Here is a 23,064-nt window from a genome sequence, read left to right as displayed (position 1 = left end):
CAGAGATTTATCAGAAGTGTCTGAGAGCAGAACTGCTCAAGTTGCCCATGGCAACCAATCAGAGCTCAAGTTTCATTTCTGCACAGCTGTTCTCTGATTGGTTTCCATGGGCGACTGGAACAGTTTTACCTCTATCTCTGTAGTCCTATCCATCTTACCTCACACATAAGGTGTCTTATACTCATTGCCTATAGTAACAGCTCAGAGCTCATATAAATGACCTGTGGCAGAGAAGCAACCAATCACGACTCAGCTTCCAACTGCCACAGCAGCAGCAGACAATGGCTCCTGTGTATGGTGGTCAAAACCCATTCTATGACGTTCCCTGGGTCACAGAGAGCGGCTGTGCAAAATTTGGTGACAGTAAATGTGAAGGTACAGATTCCTTTAGCGGACATATACATCCTGCTTTATATACTAATATATATATATATATATATATATATATATATATATATATATATATATATATTGTGAGACACTGAAGGGGTTAACTGTGGATGGGCGGTATGTTTCCCCTAGGTTTTCATACTATGTGAGGCCTGAGTGCTGCGGTTGTGTTGTCCAGCACCTTGGACACAGGTGATGGGAGCAGCCTAATCAGTCTGCATAAAACTGCTGAGCAGAGCTGAGAGTGTTGTCTCTCTGAAAGGAGGCTGGAGAGCACACAGCCCTGACCTCTGTGCCTGGAGCAGCAAAGTCTTTTTTCTTAGTGGTGAGTTAGAGAATCACTGTATAGTTAGCACCCTGACGGGTAGGTTATTATTTGTTTTTGATGCCTGAATGTGAAGGCTGTTTTATTTTGTTTCTGCTGCAATAAACGCAGGCGAGACCTGTTTTGGACTGTACTTTGGTGTCACTGTCTTGAACTGCATCACGTATCACCGCTACCACGGTCTCTACTGGGCCAAATCTCCCACATATGGTGCTTCGGATTGCGGGCAGTTCAAAAGACACACACCTGGAAGGCTCGCTACATCTTGCAACAGTGCATGGCCTGGGTGAAAGCAGCAGGCAAATTGCAGGATAAAGCCAAGATGGAGGACTTTATTAAATACCTGCAAGAGGAGGCCAGAGCTAATCGGCAGCAACAGCAGGCCATGCTCCAGCAGCAGGAGGAGAGATCCCGCCAGCAGCAAGAGGAGGCCAGAGCTAATCGGCAGCAGCAGGCCATGCTCCAGCAGCAGGAGGAGAGGTCCCGCCAGCAGCAAGCCATGTTTCAGCAACAGGAGGAGAGGTTCCGCCAGCAGCAGGAAGAGTCTCGGGCTGATCGGCAGCTGCAGCAAGCCATGCTCCAGCAACAGCAGGAAGAGTCCCGAGCCATGTTCCAGCTGATGATGGAAAAGTTTTCTGGCGTTATGGCAGCACCGCAAGCGACGACTACTGAGGGGTCCCATACTGGTTTGCAAGGGTACCCGGATGTCCATCATTCCGCACGGGCTGCAGTGCAGAAGGCCTTACAAAAGATGACGGCGACCGACGATGTGGAGGCATATCTCACTGTGTTCGAGCGAGTAGCTGAGCGAGAGGAGTTACCAGCTGAGCAGTGGGCAGATGTCCTGGCACCGTTCCTGACAGGTGAATCACAGAAGGCCTACTACGACCTGAGTGAAACGGAGGCCCGTGAGTACCCCCAGCTAAAGGCGGAGATTCTGGCTCGTCTTGGGGTCACCATACAAGTTCGTTCCAGCCGGGTCCACCAGTGGGCGTACTCAGAAAAACTACCCCCGCGCTCCCAAATGCATGACCTGATACATCTTGTCCGGAAGTGGCTACAACCCGAGGCCTGCACCCCAGCACAGATGGTCGAGAGAGTGGTTCTTGACAAGTTCATCCGTTATCTGCCCTCTCGGCTCCAGCGGTGGGTTGGACAGGCCGGTCCAACCAATGCTGAGGAACTCGTGTCACCCATGAAGTGGGGGTGGTGGGGACCCTGTTTCATGAGGCTATTATCGGCAGAGACTTACCGGTGTTTTGGGACCTCTGGAGAAGAAGACCCACCTCAGGTGCTATTACAGAAAATGGACATCAGATAGGTCCGGCCTTGGCTCCTGAACCCTTTGAGGCCAATGTACCCACACCAGCAATAGGGGTGACCCCAGGTGATGAATTCTCTCCCCTAGAGGTCCTAGCTGGTGAGGTCGAGGGTCACAAGGAGGTGCACGACATGCCGGACCTTGAGATTTCCTGTGAAAATTTTGGGGCTGCACAGCTACAGGACCCTACCTTATTTAAAGCACGGGAGAATGTTAAGGTGATAAATGGGGTACTCCAAATACCAGGGGCTGACAAAATGTACCCCCGAATGGTGATTGTTGGGGAACTGTTGTACAGGGTTGACCAGATACGGGGTGAGGAGGTTGAGCAACTTGTAGTACCCCAATATCACCGTAGGCTGGTGCTAGATTTGGCACATAAACATGTGCTGGGAGGGCACTTAGGTGCTGAGAAGACCCGAGAGAGGATCCTGCAGAGATTTTTCTGGCCTGGGGTATGGGAGGAGGTAAACCGGTATTGTAGCTCCTGCCCTGAGTGTCAACTTACTGCCCCATTGTCCCACTTCAGGAGTCCTCTGGTACCGTTACCAATCATAGAGGTGCCGTTTGAACGGATTGCAATGGATTTGGTTGGCCCCATAGTCAAGTCCACAAGGGGGCACGAGTACATCCTGGTTATCCTGGACTGCGCTACGCGGTATCCAGAGGCAATCCCGTTAAGGAACACCTCCTCCAAAAACATTGCTAGGGAGCTGTTCCAGGTATTCTCCGGTACAGGCCTCCCCAAGGAAATCTTGACTGACCAGGGAACCCCATTCATGTCTAGAGTAATGAAGGAGATGTGTAAATTACTCCAGGTTAAACAGCTCCGCACCTCTGTATACCATCCTCAGACAGATGGCCTGGTCGAGAGGTTTAACAAGACCTTGAAGGGGATGCTAAAGAGGGTGGTCAGCAAAGATGGGAAGGACTGGGATTGTTTGTTGCCTTATTTGATGTTTGCCATACGTGAAATTCCCCAGTCCTCCACGGGTTTCTCACCCTTTGAGCTGTTATATGGCCGTTCCCCACGTGGGCTTTTGGATGTAGCTAAGGAGACCCGGGAACAGGAAAAGACTCCCCACCGTAGTGTGATTGAACATGTCTCCCTTATGCAGGACCGCATAGCGGCAGTAATGCCCCTTGTAAAGGAGCACATGACAAGGGCACAGGAGGCCCAGTCTAGGGTCTACAATAGATCAGCCAGACTCAGGACCTTTAACCCAGGTGACAGAGTGTTAGTTCTTGTGCCCACCGTAGAGAGTAAGTTCTTGGCGAAATGGCAAGGTCCATATGAGGTCATGGAGAAAGTAGGGGAGGTTAACTACAAGGTATCTCAGCCGGGGAGGAGGAAACCCAAACAGATATACCACGTGAACCTCCTAAAGCCATGGAGGGAAAGAGAGTCCCTGATGGCCGTGGGAGTAGGAAAAGCGTCTGTCCCCAAGAAGGTGACACCCGAGGTAGGTGCACCCGATGCCAAGGTGCCTGAAGTACGGATCTCGGAGTCCCTCTCCAGGGCCCAGATTCAGGAAGCGAAGGAGTTTGTGCTCCGAAACGTTGATGTGTTCTCTAAGTTACCGGGTCATACTTCAGTCATTAAGCATGACATCATAACCGAACCCCACATCCCGGTACACCAAAAACCCTACCGGGTCCCTGAAGTGCGCTGGCAAGCCATAACCGAAGAAGTCAGGCAGATGTTAGACCTGGGGGTTATCGAGGAGTCTAAAAGTGACTGGTCGAGTCCTATTGTGTTGATTCCCAAGCCTGATGGTTCCCTACGGTTCTGCAATGACTTTAGGAAGTTGAACAAGGTATCCAAATTTGATTCTTACCCTATGCCTAGAGTTGACGAGTTGATAGAACGACTTGGACAGGCTAGGTTCTTCTCAACTCTTGACCTGACGAAAGGGTATTGGCAGGTACCCCTTACTGACAGGGCTAGAGAGAAGACAGCTTTTGTTACTCCTGATGGGCTATTTCAGTATGTGGTACTCCCCTTTGGGCTACATGGGGCTCCCGCCACATTCCAGAGGTTAATGGATCTCGTGCTAAAACCTCACCGGAGATATGCCTCGGCCTACCTGGATGACATCATAGTCTTTAGTAACGATTGGGAGAGTCATATAGCCAAGGTACAAGCAGTGGTAGACTCCCTGAGGGCAGCAGGGTTGAAAGCTGCAACACCCTCGCCGATGCAATGGCGAGGTAGTGCTTGCGAATACGTCCCACCTGTAGGTAACACCATATTACACTACATGGTCCTTATAGGATCAAGGGGAAATTGCGGTGGTTAATCCTGCCTGGCAAGGCAGATGTTAATCTGTGATGTAATTATGTCAACCAATGTCTGTGTTACATCCTGTCTCTGTGCACTGAGAGGTAATTGGAGGAGCAGCCACCACCTGACCAAAGGGAGGTAATAAAACCCCTAGCCCAGAATGTTCTAGAGAAGTCTCTCCCAAGAGAGAGAAGAGAGCAGTCTCTCCCAGAAGGGAGAAGAGACCGGTCCTAGTCAGGCCCTCTGGGTCTGCAGGACGCAAGCAGAGAGTAGTTAGCTGAGCAGCAGCTCAGAGTCTCTAGCATACCAGACCAGTGCAGGAAGAGCCTAGCCCCTGCCTGAAGTGGAAGATTAGACTAGAGTTAGTGTAGTGAGGAAAAGGGGTATCATCCTACCTTCAAGGGTGATACCTGAAGAGATCCAGGACCGAGCTGAAGCCTCCTCTAAGGACACAGCTGCCTCCCAGCCTGCCCTTACATCCAGGCTGGTGACCTACATCCTGCGGCTCCCTCCAAATACCTCTCCAGTACTCCATCTACCTGTTAAAGGCACGTTTGCTGAAGTTCCTGCGGTTCCAATAAAGAACTGTAAGTTGTTTTCTTCAACCTCTGCCTCCGTCTGGTCCCTGCTACTACTACTCCCATCATCACCGGCACCCTGTCCACCACACAGAGACTCACACTCGGGACATTAAGGGGTTGCCCCAGGGAGATCCGCTATAGCAGCCGCTCCCTCATCTTTTCTTGCCAACACCACCCTGCTGGAGACCTGCCAGGCTGTAGGACAGCCCTCCGGTTCCCCCGTACCAAGCACCGTGACAATAGCGTGCTTAGGCCGCAACCGCCAGCCACTCCGGTACCGCGGGCCCCGGCTGACTCCAGGCCTCACCGCAAAGGGCTAGGCCCCGGTGGGGGATGTTGCAAGTGGCGTCACGAATCACAGGATATATACTTCTGTGCCTTATCCTGGCACTAAAGACTGTACTTTATTAAGAAAAAGACTGTGTTGCCTAACCCTGCTGCCATCCGGGTTTAGGCCCAAGTACTTGTGTGTTTCTGGATTGAACTGTGTTAATGCTGCCACGTGCTGTCGAACACCGCTCCAGCACTCAAGAGGTTAATCCCTGCAAGAACTGTACCAGCTCTGCTACATCCGGCGCTGCCGCGCCTGAAGATTTTTACCTCAGAAACTGTGGCGCAGCAAGTAATTCCAGCCCGCCAAAACCTTCACTGGCGGGAAAACCCAGAGGCATCGCTAAGCTCCGCCCCCTGCGCGTATGGCGCGAATCCTGCCTCAGCGCGCTGTGGCGCAGCAGAAAATTCAGCCCGCCACAGCTCCTGGCGGGAAGGACTTAAGCCCCGCCCTCTGGCGCAAGAGTTTCCCGCTCCACCTCAGCGCAGGAAGTGAACCGCTGACCGCCTTGTGGAGTGAAGACGCAGCCACCATCCTAGCAAGACCGAGGCCTTCACCTCCCAGTGAGGAACCGGAGTTCCTTGAGGCCTTTGAGACTTTAATCATTGTGGCAGCGCACCCCATCCGGAGACCTTTTGCTGCGCACCGGCTGCATCGCGGTACAACTCGGGCCTCCTTTGCGGACACTTACCTCCGGTCTGGGACGGAGAGTGCCCCTCTACATGCATCGAGTTTGCTAGCTGCCGGACTTCTCTGCAATAGGTCCAAAATGGCGGACCATCCTCAGGAGCCATCTTCCCCGGCTGGGACCCCGATTCAACCCCTGCGGAGGACCCTCTCTACTATCGGTGTCCAGGTTCCGTATGCACCGGAGGGTTTTCGTTTTGTTTTGGGTAACCTGCCGGAGCCAGCCCGAGCGGGCGAGAAACCGCTGCTATTCCCTTGGGCTCCCTCTGCCCTGGAAGCTATCTCAGAAGAGCCCAACACTCCTGTAGCCATTGCTGACCGTCCTGCGGAGTATCCAGGACCACCTGCTAAGAGGCCCAGGCTGTTCGGTGAGAACACCCTGGCAGCTACAGAGGTTACCACCGCCAGCGCAACAGCGCCCCCAAGAGCTACAGGTCAGTCCAGGAACAACAATCCTTCAGCTGTCAGCAGTGAAGAAGTTACAGCTCCTGCGGTCATCATCATGCGCTCCACAGCGCCCCCAGCTACAGAAGGTCAGCCAGAGAAGTGCCTGTCTCCTTCCTTTGCTGAGATGCCTGCCGCCGCAGATGACCTCCCTGCTGTTCCAGCTCCAGCCCTTGGGTGCCCCATGTCAGCAGTTCCAGTTTCTACCACCAGATGTCTTCAGGTGACAGATCTCAACACTGCTTTCTTCACCCAGGCTGATGATGTCCCTGCTGCAGTTCCTGCTCCCATGCCTGCAGCCATTGCTCTTGAACAGCAAGATTAACCCCTGAAGGGCTGTAGACCACTTCAGGTACTGTACATATTGTATATTTCTGTCCTTACCCCAAAGAGCCAGAGACTTTCCTGAGACTCTTACCCTTATTTATCTCAGTCAAGAGATTATACACTATCATGTGCTATGATAGCACCCTTCCTCTGCCACAGCAGAGATTTCTTCAAAGGACTCTGTCCCTCTACCCAAAAAGAGGAGACCCTTTGCAACTTTATTGCACTTTTCCCCACATCAAGGGCTGTGCCCAGAAGATGGACTTTCCTATTGGAGACCTTCTGAGAGACTGTTGCCAATCTTGAGGAAAAGTTGCCATGTCTATTGACTATTATATTGCACTTGATGCCTTCCTTTTTAGGTACGGACATTATGTTTGCACTTCCATGCCTTTTCTTTGCAGGAAAGAGACATTTGCTACCGTGCTACTCTGAGTAGCCTATCTATCTGTAACGTTATGTTATAAGATGTGTACCCATTGGGCTCCTAAGCCAATGTGATTTTGCTAACTTGTTGCACACTGTCATATCTGCCAGTAGTCTGCATTAACCCTTTCATAGGCTTTTCAGGTTGTAGTGTGGCTGTGTCGGACCGTCTTTTTGTGTAAAACACTGACCGCTACCTGATCCCTCAAACTGAGGTTTGCACATGGGGGTAGTCCGTAAACTGCGGGTCTTTAGGGGACCGGGGGTGTTACACAGATAGCACCTGGATGCCACTCATACATGGGTAAGGTTGTCAGTCAGGAGGTACTTGTGTCGCATATGCTAACGCAATGCAGATAGACACCATATAATTGCCGCCAGGGAAGAAGCGTTGATCAAACAAATATACAGGCCTTGGTGCAAGGAGTGGATTACAGGACATGACACCACACCTTTCCTACTGTACAGTTCGGTTTAATGGCGTCAGCGACCAACTGTCATACAGCTATATTTTTGTCTTAGTCCGACACCAACCCAGGTGCCTGTCTCCAGGACCATGGGCGGTTTGTCCCTACACCTCAAATAGCCTGCACTTGCTCGAAGTGCCCTTAGCCCCCTCTGTGCCCAAACCATCTGTAGTCGAGCCGAGGGCGGCTCTTTCAATTGCCCCCGGGGTATGCAACACCCTCGCCGATGCAATGGCGAGGTAGTGCTTGCGAATACGTCCCACCTGTAGGTAACACCATATTACACTACATGGTCCTTATAGGATCAAGGGGAAATTGCGGTGGTTAATCCTGCCTGGCAAGGCAGATGTTAATCTGTGATGTAATTATGTCAACCAATGTCTGTGTTACATCCTGTCTCTGTGCACTGAGAGGTAATTGGAGGAGCAGCCACCACCTGACCAAAGGGAGGTAATAAAACCCCTAGCCCAGAATGTTCTAGAGAAGTCTCTCCCAAGAGAGAGAAGAGAGCAGTCTCTCCCAGAAGGGAGAAGAGACCGGTCCTAGTCAGGCCCTCTGGGTCTGCAGGACGCAAGCAGAGAGTAGTTAGCTGAGCAGCAGCTCAGAGTCTCTAGCATACCAGACCAGTGCAGGAAGAGCCTAGCCCCTGCCTGAAGTGGAAGATTAGACTAGAGTTAGTGTAGTGAGGAAAAGGGGTATCATCCTACCTTCAAGGGTGATACCTGAAGAGATCCAGGACCGAGCTGAAGCCTCCTCTAAGGACACAGCTGCCTCCCAGCCTGCCCTTACATCCAGGCTGGTGACCTACATCCTGCGGCTCCCTCCAAATACCTCTCCAGTACTCCATCTACCTGTTAAAGGCACGTTTGCTGAAGTTCCTGCGGTTCCAATAAAGAACTGTAAGTTGTTTTCTTCAACCTCTGCCTCCGTCTGGTCCCTGCTACTACTACTCCCATCATCACCGGCACCCTGTCCACCACACAGAGACTCACACTCGGGACATTAAGGGGTTGCCCCAGGGAGATCCGCTATAGCAGCCGCTCCCTCATCTTTTCTTGCCAACACCACCCTGCTGGAGACCTGCCAGGCTGTAGGACAGCCCTCCGGTTCCCCCGTACCAAGCACCGTGACAATAGCGTGCTTAGGCCGCAACCGCCAGCCACTCCGGTACCGCGGGCCCCGGCTGACTCCAGGCCTCACCGCAAAGGGCTAGGCCCCGGTGGGGGATGTTGCACAGCGAACCCCCAAAAATGTGCACTTGGTCTGGAAGAGGCCCGTTACCTGGGGTACCGTATTGGGCGAGGTGTCATCAAACCCCAAGTAAATAAAATGGAGGCGATACAGCAGTGGCCACGACCTATGAGCAAGAAGCAAGTCAAGGCTTTCCTAGGCATAGTGGGCTACTATCGCCGATTTATTCCCGATTTTGCGACAATAGCGGCACCCCTGACTGACCTGACCAAGGGTAGCAGGTCGATAATGGTAAAGTGGAGTGAAGAGGCTGAGGGGGCGTTTCAGCGACTGATCACCCCTAACTTCACCAAGACCTTTATTGTGCAGACTGACGCTTCTGACGTGGGCTTAGGGGCTGTCCTGTCCCAAGTAGTGGAGGGTGAGGAACATCCCGTGACATTCCTGAGCCGCAAGCTCACACCCCCTGAGAAGAACTATAGTATAGTTGAGAGGGAGTGCTTGGTGATCAAATGGGCTCTGGAATCCCTGAGATATTACTTGATAGGGCGACAGTTTACACTAGTGACCGATCACTCTCCCCTCACCTGGATGAGTCAGGCCAAAGAGAGGAACGCCAGGGTCACAAGGTGGTTCCTAATGTTACAAAATTTCAAGTTCACGGTAGAACATCGAGCAGGAAAGCTGCATGGGAATGCCGATGCCCTGTATCGTACCCACTGTCTGATGGCCAAAAGTGTTTGCCCCCACAGGGTCAAACAGAGGGGGAGGGTATGTGAGACACTGAAGGGGTTAACTGTGGATGGGCGGTATGTTTCCCCTAGGTTTTCATACTATGTGAGGCCTGAGTGCTGAGGTTGTGTTGTCCAGCACCTTGGACACAGGTGATGGGAGCAGCCTAATCAGTCTGCATAAAACCGCTGAGCAGAGCTGAGAGTGTTGTCTCTCTGAAAGGAGGCTGGAGAGCACACAGCCCTGACCTCTGTGCCTGGAGCAGCAAAGTCTTTTTTCTTAGTGGTGAGTTAGAGAATCACTGTATAGTTAGCACCCTGACGGGTAGGTTATTTTTTGTTTTTGATGCCTGAATGTGAAGGCTGTTTTATTTTGTTTCTGCTGCAATAAATGCAGGCGAGACCTGTTTTGGACTGTACTTTGGTGTCACTGTCTTGAACTGCATCACGTATCACCGCTACCACGGTCTCTACTTGGCCAAATCTCCCACAATATATATATATATATATATATATATATATAATACACATACATACATACAGGTGGTCCCTTACTTGGACATCCGACTTACAGACAACCCATAGTTACAGACAAACCCCTCTGACCTCTGGGGAAGCTTTCTGAATGCTTTACTATAGTCCCAGACTGCAATGATCAGCTGTAAGGTGTCTGTAATGAAGATTTATTGATAATCCTTGGTCCCATTACAGCAAAAAATGTTTAAACTCTGATTGTCACTGAGGCCAAAAATTTTTGTGTCTGGATTTACAATTATAAAATATACAGTTTCGACTTACATACAAATTCAACTTAAGAACAACCTCCGGACCCTATCTTGTACGTAACCAGGGGACTGCCTGTGTATATATATATATATATATATATATATATATATATATATATATATATATATATATATTGTGTGGCAAGTAATAAAATACGTCCCAGCTCTTCTCCTAGGTTGTGGCTCTCTCACAGGTGGTGTGTGATAATGTCACCATTGGGTCCTCTGAAGAGCAGCGCAGACACACAGGTCTATTCTGTGCTGCTCTGAATACACAGATGCAATTGATATGTTTTGCATATTAAACTAAATCTACCACCAGGATGAAGGATTGTAAACCAAGCACATTTACATTCTGGTGTGTGCCTCCTCTACCAAAATCTGTTCTTCTTTTAGCTTCTAATGCCCTTGTTTTTACAAAAAAAAGGTTTAAATATTATGCATATAGGCCTGAGGGGCTCCATTAACATCTATGGAACTGGTTGCCCACATGCTCATCGCATATTTTTTAAAACTTTTTTTCCCTAAAACTAGGGCTTAAGAAGATGAAAGAAGAGCAGATCCTGGCAAAGGGGGCACACACCTGCATGCCAATGTGCTTGGTTTACAATCCTTCATCCTGGTGGTAGATTTCCTTTAAGGACATACCTTACGGTACCTTTGGTGGGTGATCCTAGATCATCTACATTACAAGGATCTATCATCTGCTGCCTGGGTCACGATTTCTCCCCTGCCTCATTGCAGGTGCAGCCTGGGAAGGGTGTTATATGGGGTGTGGGTTACAATACATAGAGTCAGCCACACTTATACTGCAGAGAGGCTCCATAGCAGTGAATAGGAGGGGTGCAGGGAACAAGGAGCACTGATCTCCTGTACAGTGTCAGAATCAGGGCTAGTACAGACAATCCTAGTGATGGCAGACACTAGCCCTATATAACACAGGGATGACCCTTGCACTTTACAGGAAGTAGACCTTGTATAACAGTGTGAGCTATCCCTACAGGGGGCGGTATGGGGCGTGCTGGAGCACTGAGTGTGGGAAGTCTTGTATAAGAATCACTAGAGAGCAGGGGTTCTGCTGGAGGTGCTGCCCAGTACCATGCTGCAGTCTCTGGGCCTCTGCCTGGTTCTGAGCCTGGCCATACAGTGGATCCTGTGGGCTGTGGCGGCTCTGCTCCATACTGAGAAGTTCTATGACCTGGCAGGTAAGTTGTGCGATCGCATCAGACTGACTTCTCTACTACTGATCACAGCACCTGTTCACACTACAAAGCAGCCGTGTCACCTGCCTGTAGCGGAGATAGCCTGCAGTCCTTGTCACTTGCCAGTACTTAGCCTAAACAATCATGGCCACAGAGGAGCGGGTCACGTGACAGACGCTCCGTGTAACCTAGCAACTAAGGGGCGGAGATTGGGAGTTACATAAAGTCCAGTGCGCATGTGCAGTGGTGTCTGTTTTCCTGTACTGTGCTTTAGGACTGAACTTTGCAACTAAAATTTTTTTTATTTTTAACAAATCTCCTATTTTCATGTGATCACATGTAAATTACTTAGTTGTAGAATTATGGTCATATATCCTTGTCGTTAACTATTGCCATGTAACATATGTAACAATATGGCTTTTGATAAACTTCCTAGACCGTGCAAGACCTATAACTTTTTTTTCCTGTTTTTTTTTTTTTGGGGGGGGGGGGGGGGGGGGTTGTTAGCTGTGTGGGGACCTCATAAATACTATGCTGTCTGTGTTGCACTATCGCCACTCCCTGATCACCATTGTGGGGGGGCCCAGGCCTTGTGAATCCTGAGGGTCCCATGGATCAGAAACTTTTCCTTGTGTTCTGTGCACAGAGAATACAAGGTGTTAATGAGAAAACGCCTTTCTGAGCTGAAAAAACAGTAACATTTTACTACACACTGCCCCTGCTGACATTGGTTATAATACAAGGGTCAGAACAAGATTAGGGAATAGACGATGTCAAAGGTCACTTGTAACTTGTAGCCTTGTTAGTGTGATTGATGGCAATACCCGCCTGAGGATACCGCACAGCCCACTCAGTGATGTCACTATTATATAAAGTGGTAGCCTGCTCTATAATAATCCATTATAGTTTGCAGGGCTGGGTTTACACAAAGTGGGGCCCCCAAAAGAGACCATTTTATGACGAGTCACAGTCAGTAAGAGCCTCCTTTAGCCCTGCACAATAATAACACCTTGTAGTTACACACAGTAGTAGGGTAATATATGGTATCTGTATTATGGGACTGTAGGAGGATGTTATAGGAGATAGACAGATGATAGGAAGATTGATGATAGATTGAAGATAAATATGAAAGATGATATAGATTTCTAGATGCATAAATAAAAAATAGATTACAGGCAGTCCCCGGGTTACTTACAAGATGGGTTCTGCAGGTTTGTTCTTAAGTTGAATTTGTATGTACTGTAAGTCGGAACTGTATACTTTATAATTATAACTCCAGGCAAAAATCTTTTTGTTCTCTATGACTATTGGGTTTTAAAAATGTTCGGTTGTCATAAGAACCAGGATTAACAATAAATCTTAATTACAGACACTTGTGATAACTGTTATAGCTGTTTTTTGTAGCCTGGGACTAAAGTACAGTAAATTACCAAAATCCTGAGGTACGTTTTTAACTAGGAGTCGTCTTTAAGTCGGGTGTGCTTAAGTAGGGGACCACCTGTATATATAAATGGTATATAGATGTTAGAAGATAGAATATCGATTGATTGATGGATAGCTAATAGATAGGAGATAGATAGATAAATGGTTAGATAGACAGATATATAGATAGGAAATAGATAAATTATAGGAGATAGATATATAGACAGGAGATGGATGACAAGCATCTTCACCAGAGCATTCAACCAAGGGATATTAAAGGAAGAATACAGCCTCTGCCCACAAAGTCCATATGCAGGGGGTACCTTTAGGACAGGGGCCCTTGGCAAATGCCCAGTTTGCCGCCCCCTAACGCCGACCCTGATGATTTATATACAAAGTATTTGTCCCTATCCGCAGTGACTGCTCCCTACCTCATATACTGTTCATATATTATAGAATCAGTTTATATGTATTGTGAGACACTGAAGGGGTTAACTGTGGATGGGCGGTATGTTTCCCCTAGGTTTTGCTATTATGCAAGGCCTTAGTGCTGAGGTTGGGTGTCCAGCACCTTGGACACAGGTGGTGGGAGCAGCCTAATCAGTCTGCATAAAGTGGCTGAGCAGAGCTGGAAGTGTGGTCTCTCTGAAAGGAAGCTAGAGAGCGCACACAGCCCTGACCTCTGTGCCTGGAGCAGCCAAGTGATTTTGTATAGTGGTGAGTTAGTGAACACCTGCATAGTTAGCACCCTGACGGGTAGGATTTTTGTTTATTTAATGCCTGAGTGTAAAGGCTGTTTTATTTTGCTGCTGCAATAAACGCAGGCGAGACCTGTTTTGGACTGTACCTTGGTGTCACTGTCTTGAACTGCATCACAGCACCCCGCTACCACGGTCTCTACTGGGCCAAATTCCCACAGTATGTATAAGAATTTCAGTACAGACAGATGTACAGACCTCTGGCTACAATACAGCAGTGACAGGGAGACCATTTGCAGGTCTTCAGAGATTGAGATATATTACAGGTATCGCTAGTATACAGAGCAGAACTCAACTCTGCTTGTAATTATCTTCTGACTTTGTCAAATCATTAGGATATGTCAGAGGATAATATCAGCGGGATCTGTCATTGATTCCCAGACAATGCAGATTGTCAGTAATGTCACAGTCATATCGTCCGCCTCATTGACTAGAATGTCATAGAAGTCTGAACAAATGTCATGAGAAGAAGCAGGGGCATAAAGGATTTTGCTAATGCCAAAGTCTGCTCCTGGTATGAGTGTGTCTAGTGTGTATTCACACAAGGAAAATTTGTTGCAGATATTTTTGTAATGGAAAATCTGCTCTATTCATCTGAAATGGGGTGTTGTGGTGTATGGATTCGTACTAAAACTGTACAGAGAATGGGATAATCACATAAATTACTGCAAATTTGCTGTATGCAAATTCACAAATATTAAAGGGAACCTGTCACCAGGGACCTCATTTTCATTAAAGACAGGTTGAAGAAGCCCATGACACCTGCAGTGCAAATCTGCCATTCTGCTTTCTCTATGCATTTGCATTATAATATAATTGTGTGTTATAACTTACCTTGCACCCTGACAAAATCATATGTTCAGTCACAGGGGTTGGGCTTTGGTTTGGATGCATTTCAAACAACATCTGACTTGTCTGTGCTGCAGAATGCTCAGCTCTTAGCTCCTCCCTTCTCCTCCTTCACAGAACTCAGAGCCTGGTGAGCTGATATTAGTGGGAGAGGGAGGAGCTGTACAGGAGCACAAAGGTGGGGGCCCAACTCCTGGGACTACACAGAGGATTCTGTCAGGGTGCAGGGTAAGTTATAACACACAATTATATTGTAAGGCAGATGCTTATAAAGGCAGAAAGGCATACGAGCAATGCATGTGTAATGGGCTTCTGCAACCTGTCTTTAGTGAAAATGAGGTCCCTGGTGACAGGTTCCCTTTAAGAAAGAAATGTTTTCATTTTATGGCCTGATGCACACACAGATATGCTACTATCAGAAAAGGACGTTCTACTCTTGGACTGTATACCCTGCAAAAGAGAGAGCATACTCTATCTTTTTTCCCGGCTGCGGTGCACTGATACACATTGCGCTCACCTCACCGCGCCGTGTAAAATGCACTTCTATGGCAGCCATATGGTAGCTGCCATTTGTACGGCCGCCATATACATAAGGCCTATGTGTTGTAAATGAATGTATAATTAAAATCCTTCTGAGCATTGATGGAAAGGGATCTGGCAGGATGTACTATTTCAGGTGAGGAAAGGAATTTTTGCCGTGTAAAGTTCAGAGCAGGTTGTATTCCGCCTCATATTTGTGGGTCATTCAGCAGACCCTGTCCATCTGCCCACCCCAGTGGTTCAAAAGGTTATTCTGTAATTTTGAATTGTGTCCATTAGGAATATTCTTATGTCTGGCCATTATACAACTTGTATATCTTATTGTTTTATTACCAGTTTCCCCTCCGCAGCCTCTATCTGCCAATCTTGGACTAATAGCTGCTGGGTGGAGATTAGGTGCTTAAAGTTACCCAAATTCTGTACACAATCAAGAAGTTATCATGCACTTTTAACTAATTTTATGCTTAAAGAGAGACAGCAGCAGCGTGGAGACCATAATAAAGTAGTGCTGAACAGTATAGGTGTTAATTGATGAGGTACAACACTCACTGGACCCTGCAGCCTGCTACTGCTCTTGAAATTCTCTATATTACTAAGTTTCTCGTACGGCCATTCTTAAATTTCTAACTTTAGAGCACAAGGTGACCTGTTAGGAGGTTTTCAGACCCACATGCCCAGTGCAATTCCAAGCTGCAATACTAGACACAACCTTTAGACAGGGGTGGTGCTGTTGGCTTATCAACCTTATCAAATGTAGTACAGGCTCTTGCAGAAGGGGCTCTTAAATTTCCATTTTTGTATATCAAATGTAACTATGAAACTATATTAGGTTATGGTGATTGGATGGCGCTTAATTATTGGACCCCTTTGTAAATAGGTAGTGGTACATTTATACTTCTGTCACACCTGAGCCTGCAATGGACGGGAACAAATTATCTGCGTCAGAAAGTCCAGACGGGTCTGATCACAGTATGGGGAGTACGGTAAGTCCGTGTGTAACATTTCACCACCTATAGGTGGCGCTATTTTTATAGTGGGAGGTAAATGTTGTGTAAATGTATATTATTGATTTGCTGTGTTTCTTCCTTAGTCTTGGTACATTTCTGTTCCTACGCGTTCTCCGAGATGGCCATGACAGGAGATTCAATAAAGTGCGAGATAATCCGGGGACGTTTTTTGTGTACTGGACAGTGCAAGGTGAGTCGGTATCAATGTGCACGTATGACTGGAGTATTGGTTCATAGATGTATATTATGGCAATAGATTGGAGCATAGGGGGCTGGAGTGAATGAACCTTTATGCGCATGATACAATTCCTTTGGGCCTGCATCGTCATATGGATGGGTGTATGTAGGCTTTTTGTTGATCCGCTCCTCTCAGGGCTCATTCACATGACTGTAATGGGGACTGACTTCCGGCCCCACCATTTGCGGTTGGTTATCGGTCCCCATTGATTTCCAATGGTGCCCGGTCATGGTGCGGTGAACACGTGTTGTCTCACTGCTCCGTCACTGTGCATGGAGAAATAAAGGACATGTTCCATATTTCGCTGTGTTACGGCGCCAAATCCCAGAAATTGAAAAAAATAAATACATTTAGTCACCCAACATCTATCATTTGGAAGACGTATTGACCTAGCTTTTTAGAGGTTTTCTCATATTTACGGGATAAGATTGGAGGAGGGGCGTAGGGGTGGATTGAGAGTGACATAGGCCTGGGGATGTATGAAAATTGTCACCTTCCCCTCCTCCCATTTATACTTTTTATGGTTTGACATTTACCTCCCTCATATATATATATATATATAAGTATCAGGATCTGACACTCATTTATGAGAATTTCAGGGCTGGAGGTCCGTCTCTTTGTTCTCAATAAAATGTACTGGGTGGTTGAGGTGACTGGGTCTGCCTAGATGCCCCAGGGGCCCTAGGCTGCCACCCCGACCACCCATATAACAAACCGCTGCTGGAGAGGAGGGCAGTTGCCTGGGACACTAAATTCCCTGTGTGAATGGAGCAGTAGGGCCAGTGGTGTAACACCCCCTGCAACTGTGCCTGGGCCCCTGGAAGAGAATGAGTATGCTGGTGGGTGGGGCGGGTGATGATCGGGATGGCGATCGCCGGTGGGTGGGGCTTGTGGCGCTGTGGCTGGCGGAAGCTAGTGGAGTTATCAAAAAACATTTTTTTTTCCTGAAGTTACATTTACAAAACATATTAGTTCCAAATTACGTACAAATTCAACTTTAAGGGGTTATCCACTCTTTTACATAAGCCCATGTGTCTTTCCTGCCTCGTAGATAATCCCTACAAGGCAGCGATTCAGCGATCCTGCAACTTAATTTTGTACTGTGTGCAGACCCTCCTTGCGTCTTTCTTTACATCTCTCAATAGGATGCACTGCAGCAGCAGAGTGATGACTCCTGCTCACTCCCATTTACTTCTCCCTGTCTCTGTCAGTGTGGAGGATGATGAGACGGAGGATGATGTGACATGGAGGACCTGGACCAGTGAGAGAGACTGCAGCTGTGTGTGTATGATGGCAGCATGTTGAGAACAGGGAAAGGCTTCAGCCTTCAAAGGAGGCAAAGACTCCTTTACAAAAAAGTAGAGATTTACTGAAAAGTGGCCAACCCCTTTAAAAAGAAACCTACAGAACGTATATTTTACGTAAACCAGTGACTGCCTGTACAGTATTAGGAAATTATCCGGTGATGGACATATCTGTTTATTCCTCCCCAGGCATTTGGATATTTGTCACATTACTTCCATCTTTAATGCTAAACCTTGAAAAAAGGAACAAGCCTCTGGGGCTGGCGGACTACCTGGGATGGACATTGTGGACCATTGGCTTCCTTACACAAGCAATTGCAGATCAGCAGAAGTGGAGTTTTAAAGCTGATCCTGACAATGCTGTGAGTGATGTAGTATATAAATATTCACATGAACACACAATGTAATATGGTACCCCCTATTATAGTATATTTATCCGTATATTCCTCTCTTCTTGGATAAAGTTTGACTGATGGTAAATGTCCAGCATTATGTGCCCATTTTTTTAATGCATTAAGGCCCCTTCCACACTTGCATTGCAGATCACGTCAGAGTTTGATCAGGGTGCGGATCAGGGAGCGATCAGGGTTTGGTCAATGAAAAACTGACATTTTTCATCAGAGTTCAGTCAGTTTTCAGTCAGTCTGTTCAGTGTCTCAGATTTTTACACACGTGTTTTGGTGTTTTCAATGCATTTTTACGCACAGGCAGCATGAAAAAAAATACTGATGACTGTCGTATTTTTGTGGTGTATTTTTGGCAAATGATCAGTGAAAAACGTATTTTTTTTTTCATTTTTGATACGTCTCCATAGACTTGTATGGTGCGTTTTTCACTCGCGTGAATTGCAAAAGTAGAGCATGTTGATATCTTAACGCGCATTTTAAAAAAATGTGCCTGTGTGCATAAAAACAAATGCAAGTGTGAAAACGCCCATTGAATACAATGGGTCAGAGTGCAATGCAATTTCTGCTCATCAAAAGTACACGCAGAACACCTGCGTAAAAAAACGCAAGTGTGAAAGGGGCTTAAGTGTAACGGTTTTAAAGAAAGCGCACGTTTGCAGAGAAAATTAATATAAAATGAATGTGCAAATATGTAAATGAGCCAGAGTCTCTAAGGGTTTTAATTTATTCCGCCCCCATCTGTGATGGTACCTCCCGGTGACATTAGAGTTGGGGCGTGTGCTCTCTCCTAGGAGGTATAATGACAGATGGGGGTGGAATAAATAAAAACACTGCTCATTGACATATTTTTCATATACCATGTATACTCGAGTATAAGCCTAGTTTTTCAGCACAAAAAAATGTGCTGAAAACCCAAAATCGGCCTATACTCGAGTGAAAAATATAGGTTTTACCAGGTTTTTGTGGTAAAATTAGGGGCCTCGGCTTATACTTGGGCATAGCTGCGCGCCCTCGTCCGGCGATCCTGCCGTCTGCGCATGTGCAGAAGAGCAGGCCCGCGCCTGTTTCGGAGCAGTGACCGCGCAGGCGCGGACCTGCTCTTCTGCGCATGCGCAGATGGCAGGATCGCCGGACCAGGGCGTGCAGCTACGCGGAGCTGCGCGCCGAAGATGGGTGAGTAGGAGGGGTAAAGTAGCTACCGGGGCGTGGAGTAGCCGCCTCGTGTAACCTCAGATGCGGCTACTCCACGCCCCAGTAGCCGCATAAGTAAATTTGAATATATGTGTAATAAAAGTTATCAAAAAAGTGAGGGGACGTGAGGATTAGCCCTTAAAAGGGCTATCCTCACGTCCCAATGATCCACCTACCACCCAATCTACCTTTATAGGTAGATTTGTGGTGGTAGGTGCCCTTTAAGTTTTTTTTCTCTGCAAATGTGCCCTTTCTTTATACACTAAAAACTGTTCCACTTGGAGAATAAAGAATCGGGCAGGTGATGCCGAACATCAGTCAGACTGATGGTAGATGTCCTTTATCAGTACAATGATTTATGGAGCCATAGATGTGTGATTAGGAAGGATTAAAGAAAAGATCTATGAATTATATATACAGCTTCTATACAATAGCTGTTATGGGCCCAAGCCAGGGAAATCTTGGCTCACCAAACAGGTAGAAATGATGCATACGGTAATGCAAACTTTAAAGGGAGATTACAGCTGTCATTGACTTATCCATAGGATATCAATATCAGATCATTGGGGGTCAGACTCCCAGCACTAAAAGAAGACAATTCTGTTCTCCATATAGAGGCCGATTCAGGTAACTACTTCTCTCCTGATGTTTATGGTGGATGAATCCAGCTGATTCTACAATAATTGTAATAATGAATTTTCATCAAACCATTAAGGGGTTGGCCATATTTACCAAAGTTTGCCCCTTATAGGGTCATGTAATTACTTTTGGGACTTGGGGTTACATCCTGTGTCCCATATATGGTTATATGTCTTATACAAGAAATTGGGCCCTGTGTGAAAATATTTGTACCTATGCCGTATCTGTGCCTAAACTTCCATGACTTTCTGTTTTGTGTACAGGGTAAATTTATCCAGAGCGGTCTGTGGGCGTATAGCCGCCATCCCAACTACTTGGGGGAGATCCTGCAGTGGAGCGGGCTGTTCCTTTCCGCCTCCTCAGTGTTAGGGGGTTACCAGTACGTCAGCGTCATATCCCCTGTATTTGTGTGGTTCCTGCTCAATTACGTCAGTGGTATTCCCATACTCGAGAGACAGGCAATGAAAAGATGGGGAGAGGACCCAACGTATAAGAGCTACATCCAGCTAACACCAGTCCTCTGGCCACTGAAGTTCTAACATCGGCCTCCAAAGAAAATCAAGATGTTCTCCAGTTTTATACACGATAAATAACTATATATTCAGAAATATGGTAAAGTCTCCCAGCCGGTACTGAATAATTGTTCTGCTACATGTCTTTTTTTACAAGTTTTTTTTTTAATTGAAATAAAGTCATTAGAAAACCTGAAGTTTTAAGTTCCATAAAAATTCCATAGAGGTTGATGTATAGGTAATTAAGGATTTCTTGCCCTATGTCAGGCAGGGCACAGTAACTATACTTCTGCTCCAGCCAGACACAAGACTCCATGAAGAGAAGATTAAACAGACTCCTGCTCCAGCTAGTTATCTCACAGCCAGAGACAAGACTGCAAGAAGAGATGAGGAGAGACTCCTGCTCCCTCCAGTTATCGTTCAGCCAAAGATGACTGTAGTCGGGGCAGAGTATAGCGACTCATGCTCCAGCCAGTTATCTTACAGCCTGAGATGACAGCAGTCAGGGCAGAGTATAGCTACTCATGCTCCATCCAGTTATCTTACCGTCAGACACAAGACTGCAGGAAGAGCCAAGGAGACTCCTGCTCCATCCAGTTATTGTTCAGCCAGAGATGACTGTAGTCAGGGGAGAGTATAGCTACTCATGCTCCAGCCAGTTATATTACAGTCAGACACAAGACTGCAGGAAGAGACGAGGAGACTCCTGCTCCATTCAGTTATCTTACAACCAGAGATGACCGCAGTCAGGGCAGAGTAGAGCGACTCCTGCTCCATCCAGTTATCTTACAATAAGACACAAGGCTGCAGAAAGAGCCGAGGAGACTCCTGTTCCATCCAGTTATCCTACAACCAGACAGACATTACAGTAGACAGGGCAGCGTATTGCTCCAGCCAATCACAATACAGTAAGGGGTATGGGAAGGGACACACTGCTCCAGAGACACAAGGTTATTTATTTTTATGGGTAAATAGAGGTAGTGCTGGAATATTTTTTTAGCATAGTTTCTGTTTTATGCTATGATCACATCAAAGTCTGACTTCTCTAAGAATATAAATGTAAACGCCATTTGACTATTGCCAGCGGCCGGGTGACAATCCCTACGGACCCTGTTGTAGTTGTCATCTTTGGAAACCCATCAGAAAGCTGAATAAAATATTAAGTGACTGGAGAATTACTTTAGTTTCCAGGTCGTGCCTTGATTTTCGAGAAAGCGCTCTTTTGGAAAGAGAAGGCCGGCGTTGGATTTGGCCGCGCTCTAGAACACTCCTGTACTAAATATTTAAATTCATCTAAATGGACAGATCGAGCCTGTTGGCATCTCTCATGATGCGCATGTGGTAAATGATTTACATCAATTGTACTAAGGGATAAAGAGGAGGAGAAGATGGGATAATGAAAACTTAAATGACTGCATCTGTTTGCGAGGGGGTTTGGAAAAAGTTTGCCGCTAATGGTGCTGAGCACATGCCAAATTGATGGGGTTTTGGCTCCAATCTCTATTATACAGGCCAGAGGTTAGACTTCAATCTGTGATTATCCGCACAAAGAAAATGGTGACACTCAGCGATCAGCACATCTGTTCCACAAGGATCTCCTCCATTTGTAAAGATTGCAGCCCTGTAGCAAGTTTATCAGTCTGCCGAATAATTAATACGATATTTATGCAGCTCCCATTACCAGAGTGTGAAACTACAGATAGGTGGAATGTGTCGTCTCTCCGGCTGTTGTGCGTCTCAGAATAGGATTTTACTTTCTTCTGAAGATAATGGGGATCATTTACATCTATTTTTCTTACGTTTTTTAGCAACTTTTTTTTTGGCGCATTGCAATTCTTGCGCCTTTTTGAAATGTGCACTGAAGTCCACCAGACATTTATCGTCACTAAGTATGGTTTCCTCTGGAGTTAGAGAAATGTGTTTTAAAGGACATCTACCACCAGGATTTACATGTTGTGCATGTATGCCAATGAGCCTGAGGGGCTCCAGGCTCCATTAACACCTATGAAGCCTGGAGCCCCTCAGGCTCATTTGCATACAACCCTTTATCCTGATGGTAGATGCCCTTTAAGGAAAACTTAGAAAATGGAAAAAAGTGATTTGTGTGAGATTTGAGACACTTGTAACAAGTGTCACAAAAAGATATCTGGAAAAAAAAAACAATTTAACACAAGGAAAAAGGGAGATTAAATAAATGTAATAAAATTACCAAAGTAGCAGACGGAGGGAAAAAAAAAAAGAAAAAGTATAAAATGGTAAAAACAAGGCAACACAAACAGATGATAAATGACCCCCAATAAAACGCTTCTATTGGAGAATACTGGTACATATCCTCCTCAGGGCATATTTGCATTGTCATGTTTGGTGCACATCCATTGTTGTCTCCGTGCTGCTTCCGTTTTGTCTCTGCAGCGGCACATAAAAACAAAACAAACTGAGGGTACAGTCACACGTTGCTTTTTGGTTGCATTTTCAAGAGCATTACAACTGCTGAGGAGAGGCGATTTGCCTATTTACATTACTGTTTACTTTGCGTTTTGTAAACGCAAATGATAATGAGATGTTAACACATGCTTTAACAATATGTTAACGTGTGTTTTGTTAACACGTGTTAAAAACACATGCATTTACATCACGTTTGCCAGGCATTTTGTAAACACAAATGTTAACAATGGAATTGGGCAAATCACCTCTCTTCAGCTGTT

The 23,064-nt window shown here is 46.7% G+C and overlaps 1 protein-coding gene across 1 annotated transcript; it reads left to right on the top strand.

Moving 5' to 3' along the window:
• Nucleotides 1-11,187: 11,187 nt before the first annotated feature.
• On the top strand, nucleotides 11,188-20,556 carry LOC140117642 (uncharacterized). The gene is made up of 5 exons (XM_072134568.1): nucleotides 11,188-11,495; nucleotides 15,939-16,044; nucleotides 16,152-16,258; nucleotides 17,800-17,972; nucleotides 20,111-20,556. The coding sequence occupies exons 1-5, from the start codon at nucleotides 11,390-11,392 to the stop codon at nucleotides 20,384-20,386; spliced, it is 768 nt and encodes a 255-aa protein (XP_071990669.1). The 5' UTR covers nucleotides 11,188-11,389; the 3' UTR covers nucleotides 20,387-20,556.
• Nucleotides 20,557-23,064: the final 2,508 nt, after the last annotated feature.

Source organism: Engystomops pustulosus, chromosome 2 (assembly GCF_040894005.1).
Source record: "Engystomops pustulosus chromosome 2, aEngPut4.maternal, whole genome shotgun sequence".
Classification (NCBI taxonomy): domain Eukaryota; kingdom Metazoa; phylum Chordata; class Amphibia; order Anura; family Leptodactylidae; genus Engystomops; species Engystomops pustulosus.
The sequence above is the reverse complement of the archived record's forward strand: the minus strand, read 5'-3'. Positions and strand labels throughout refer to the sequence as shown.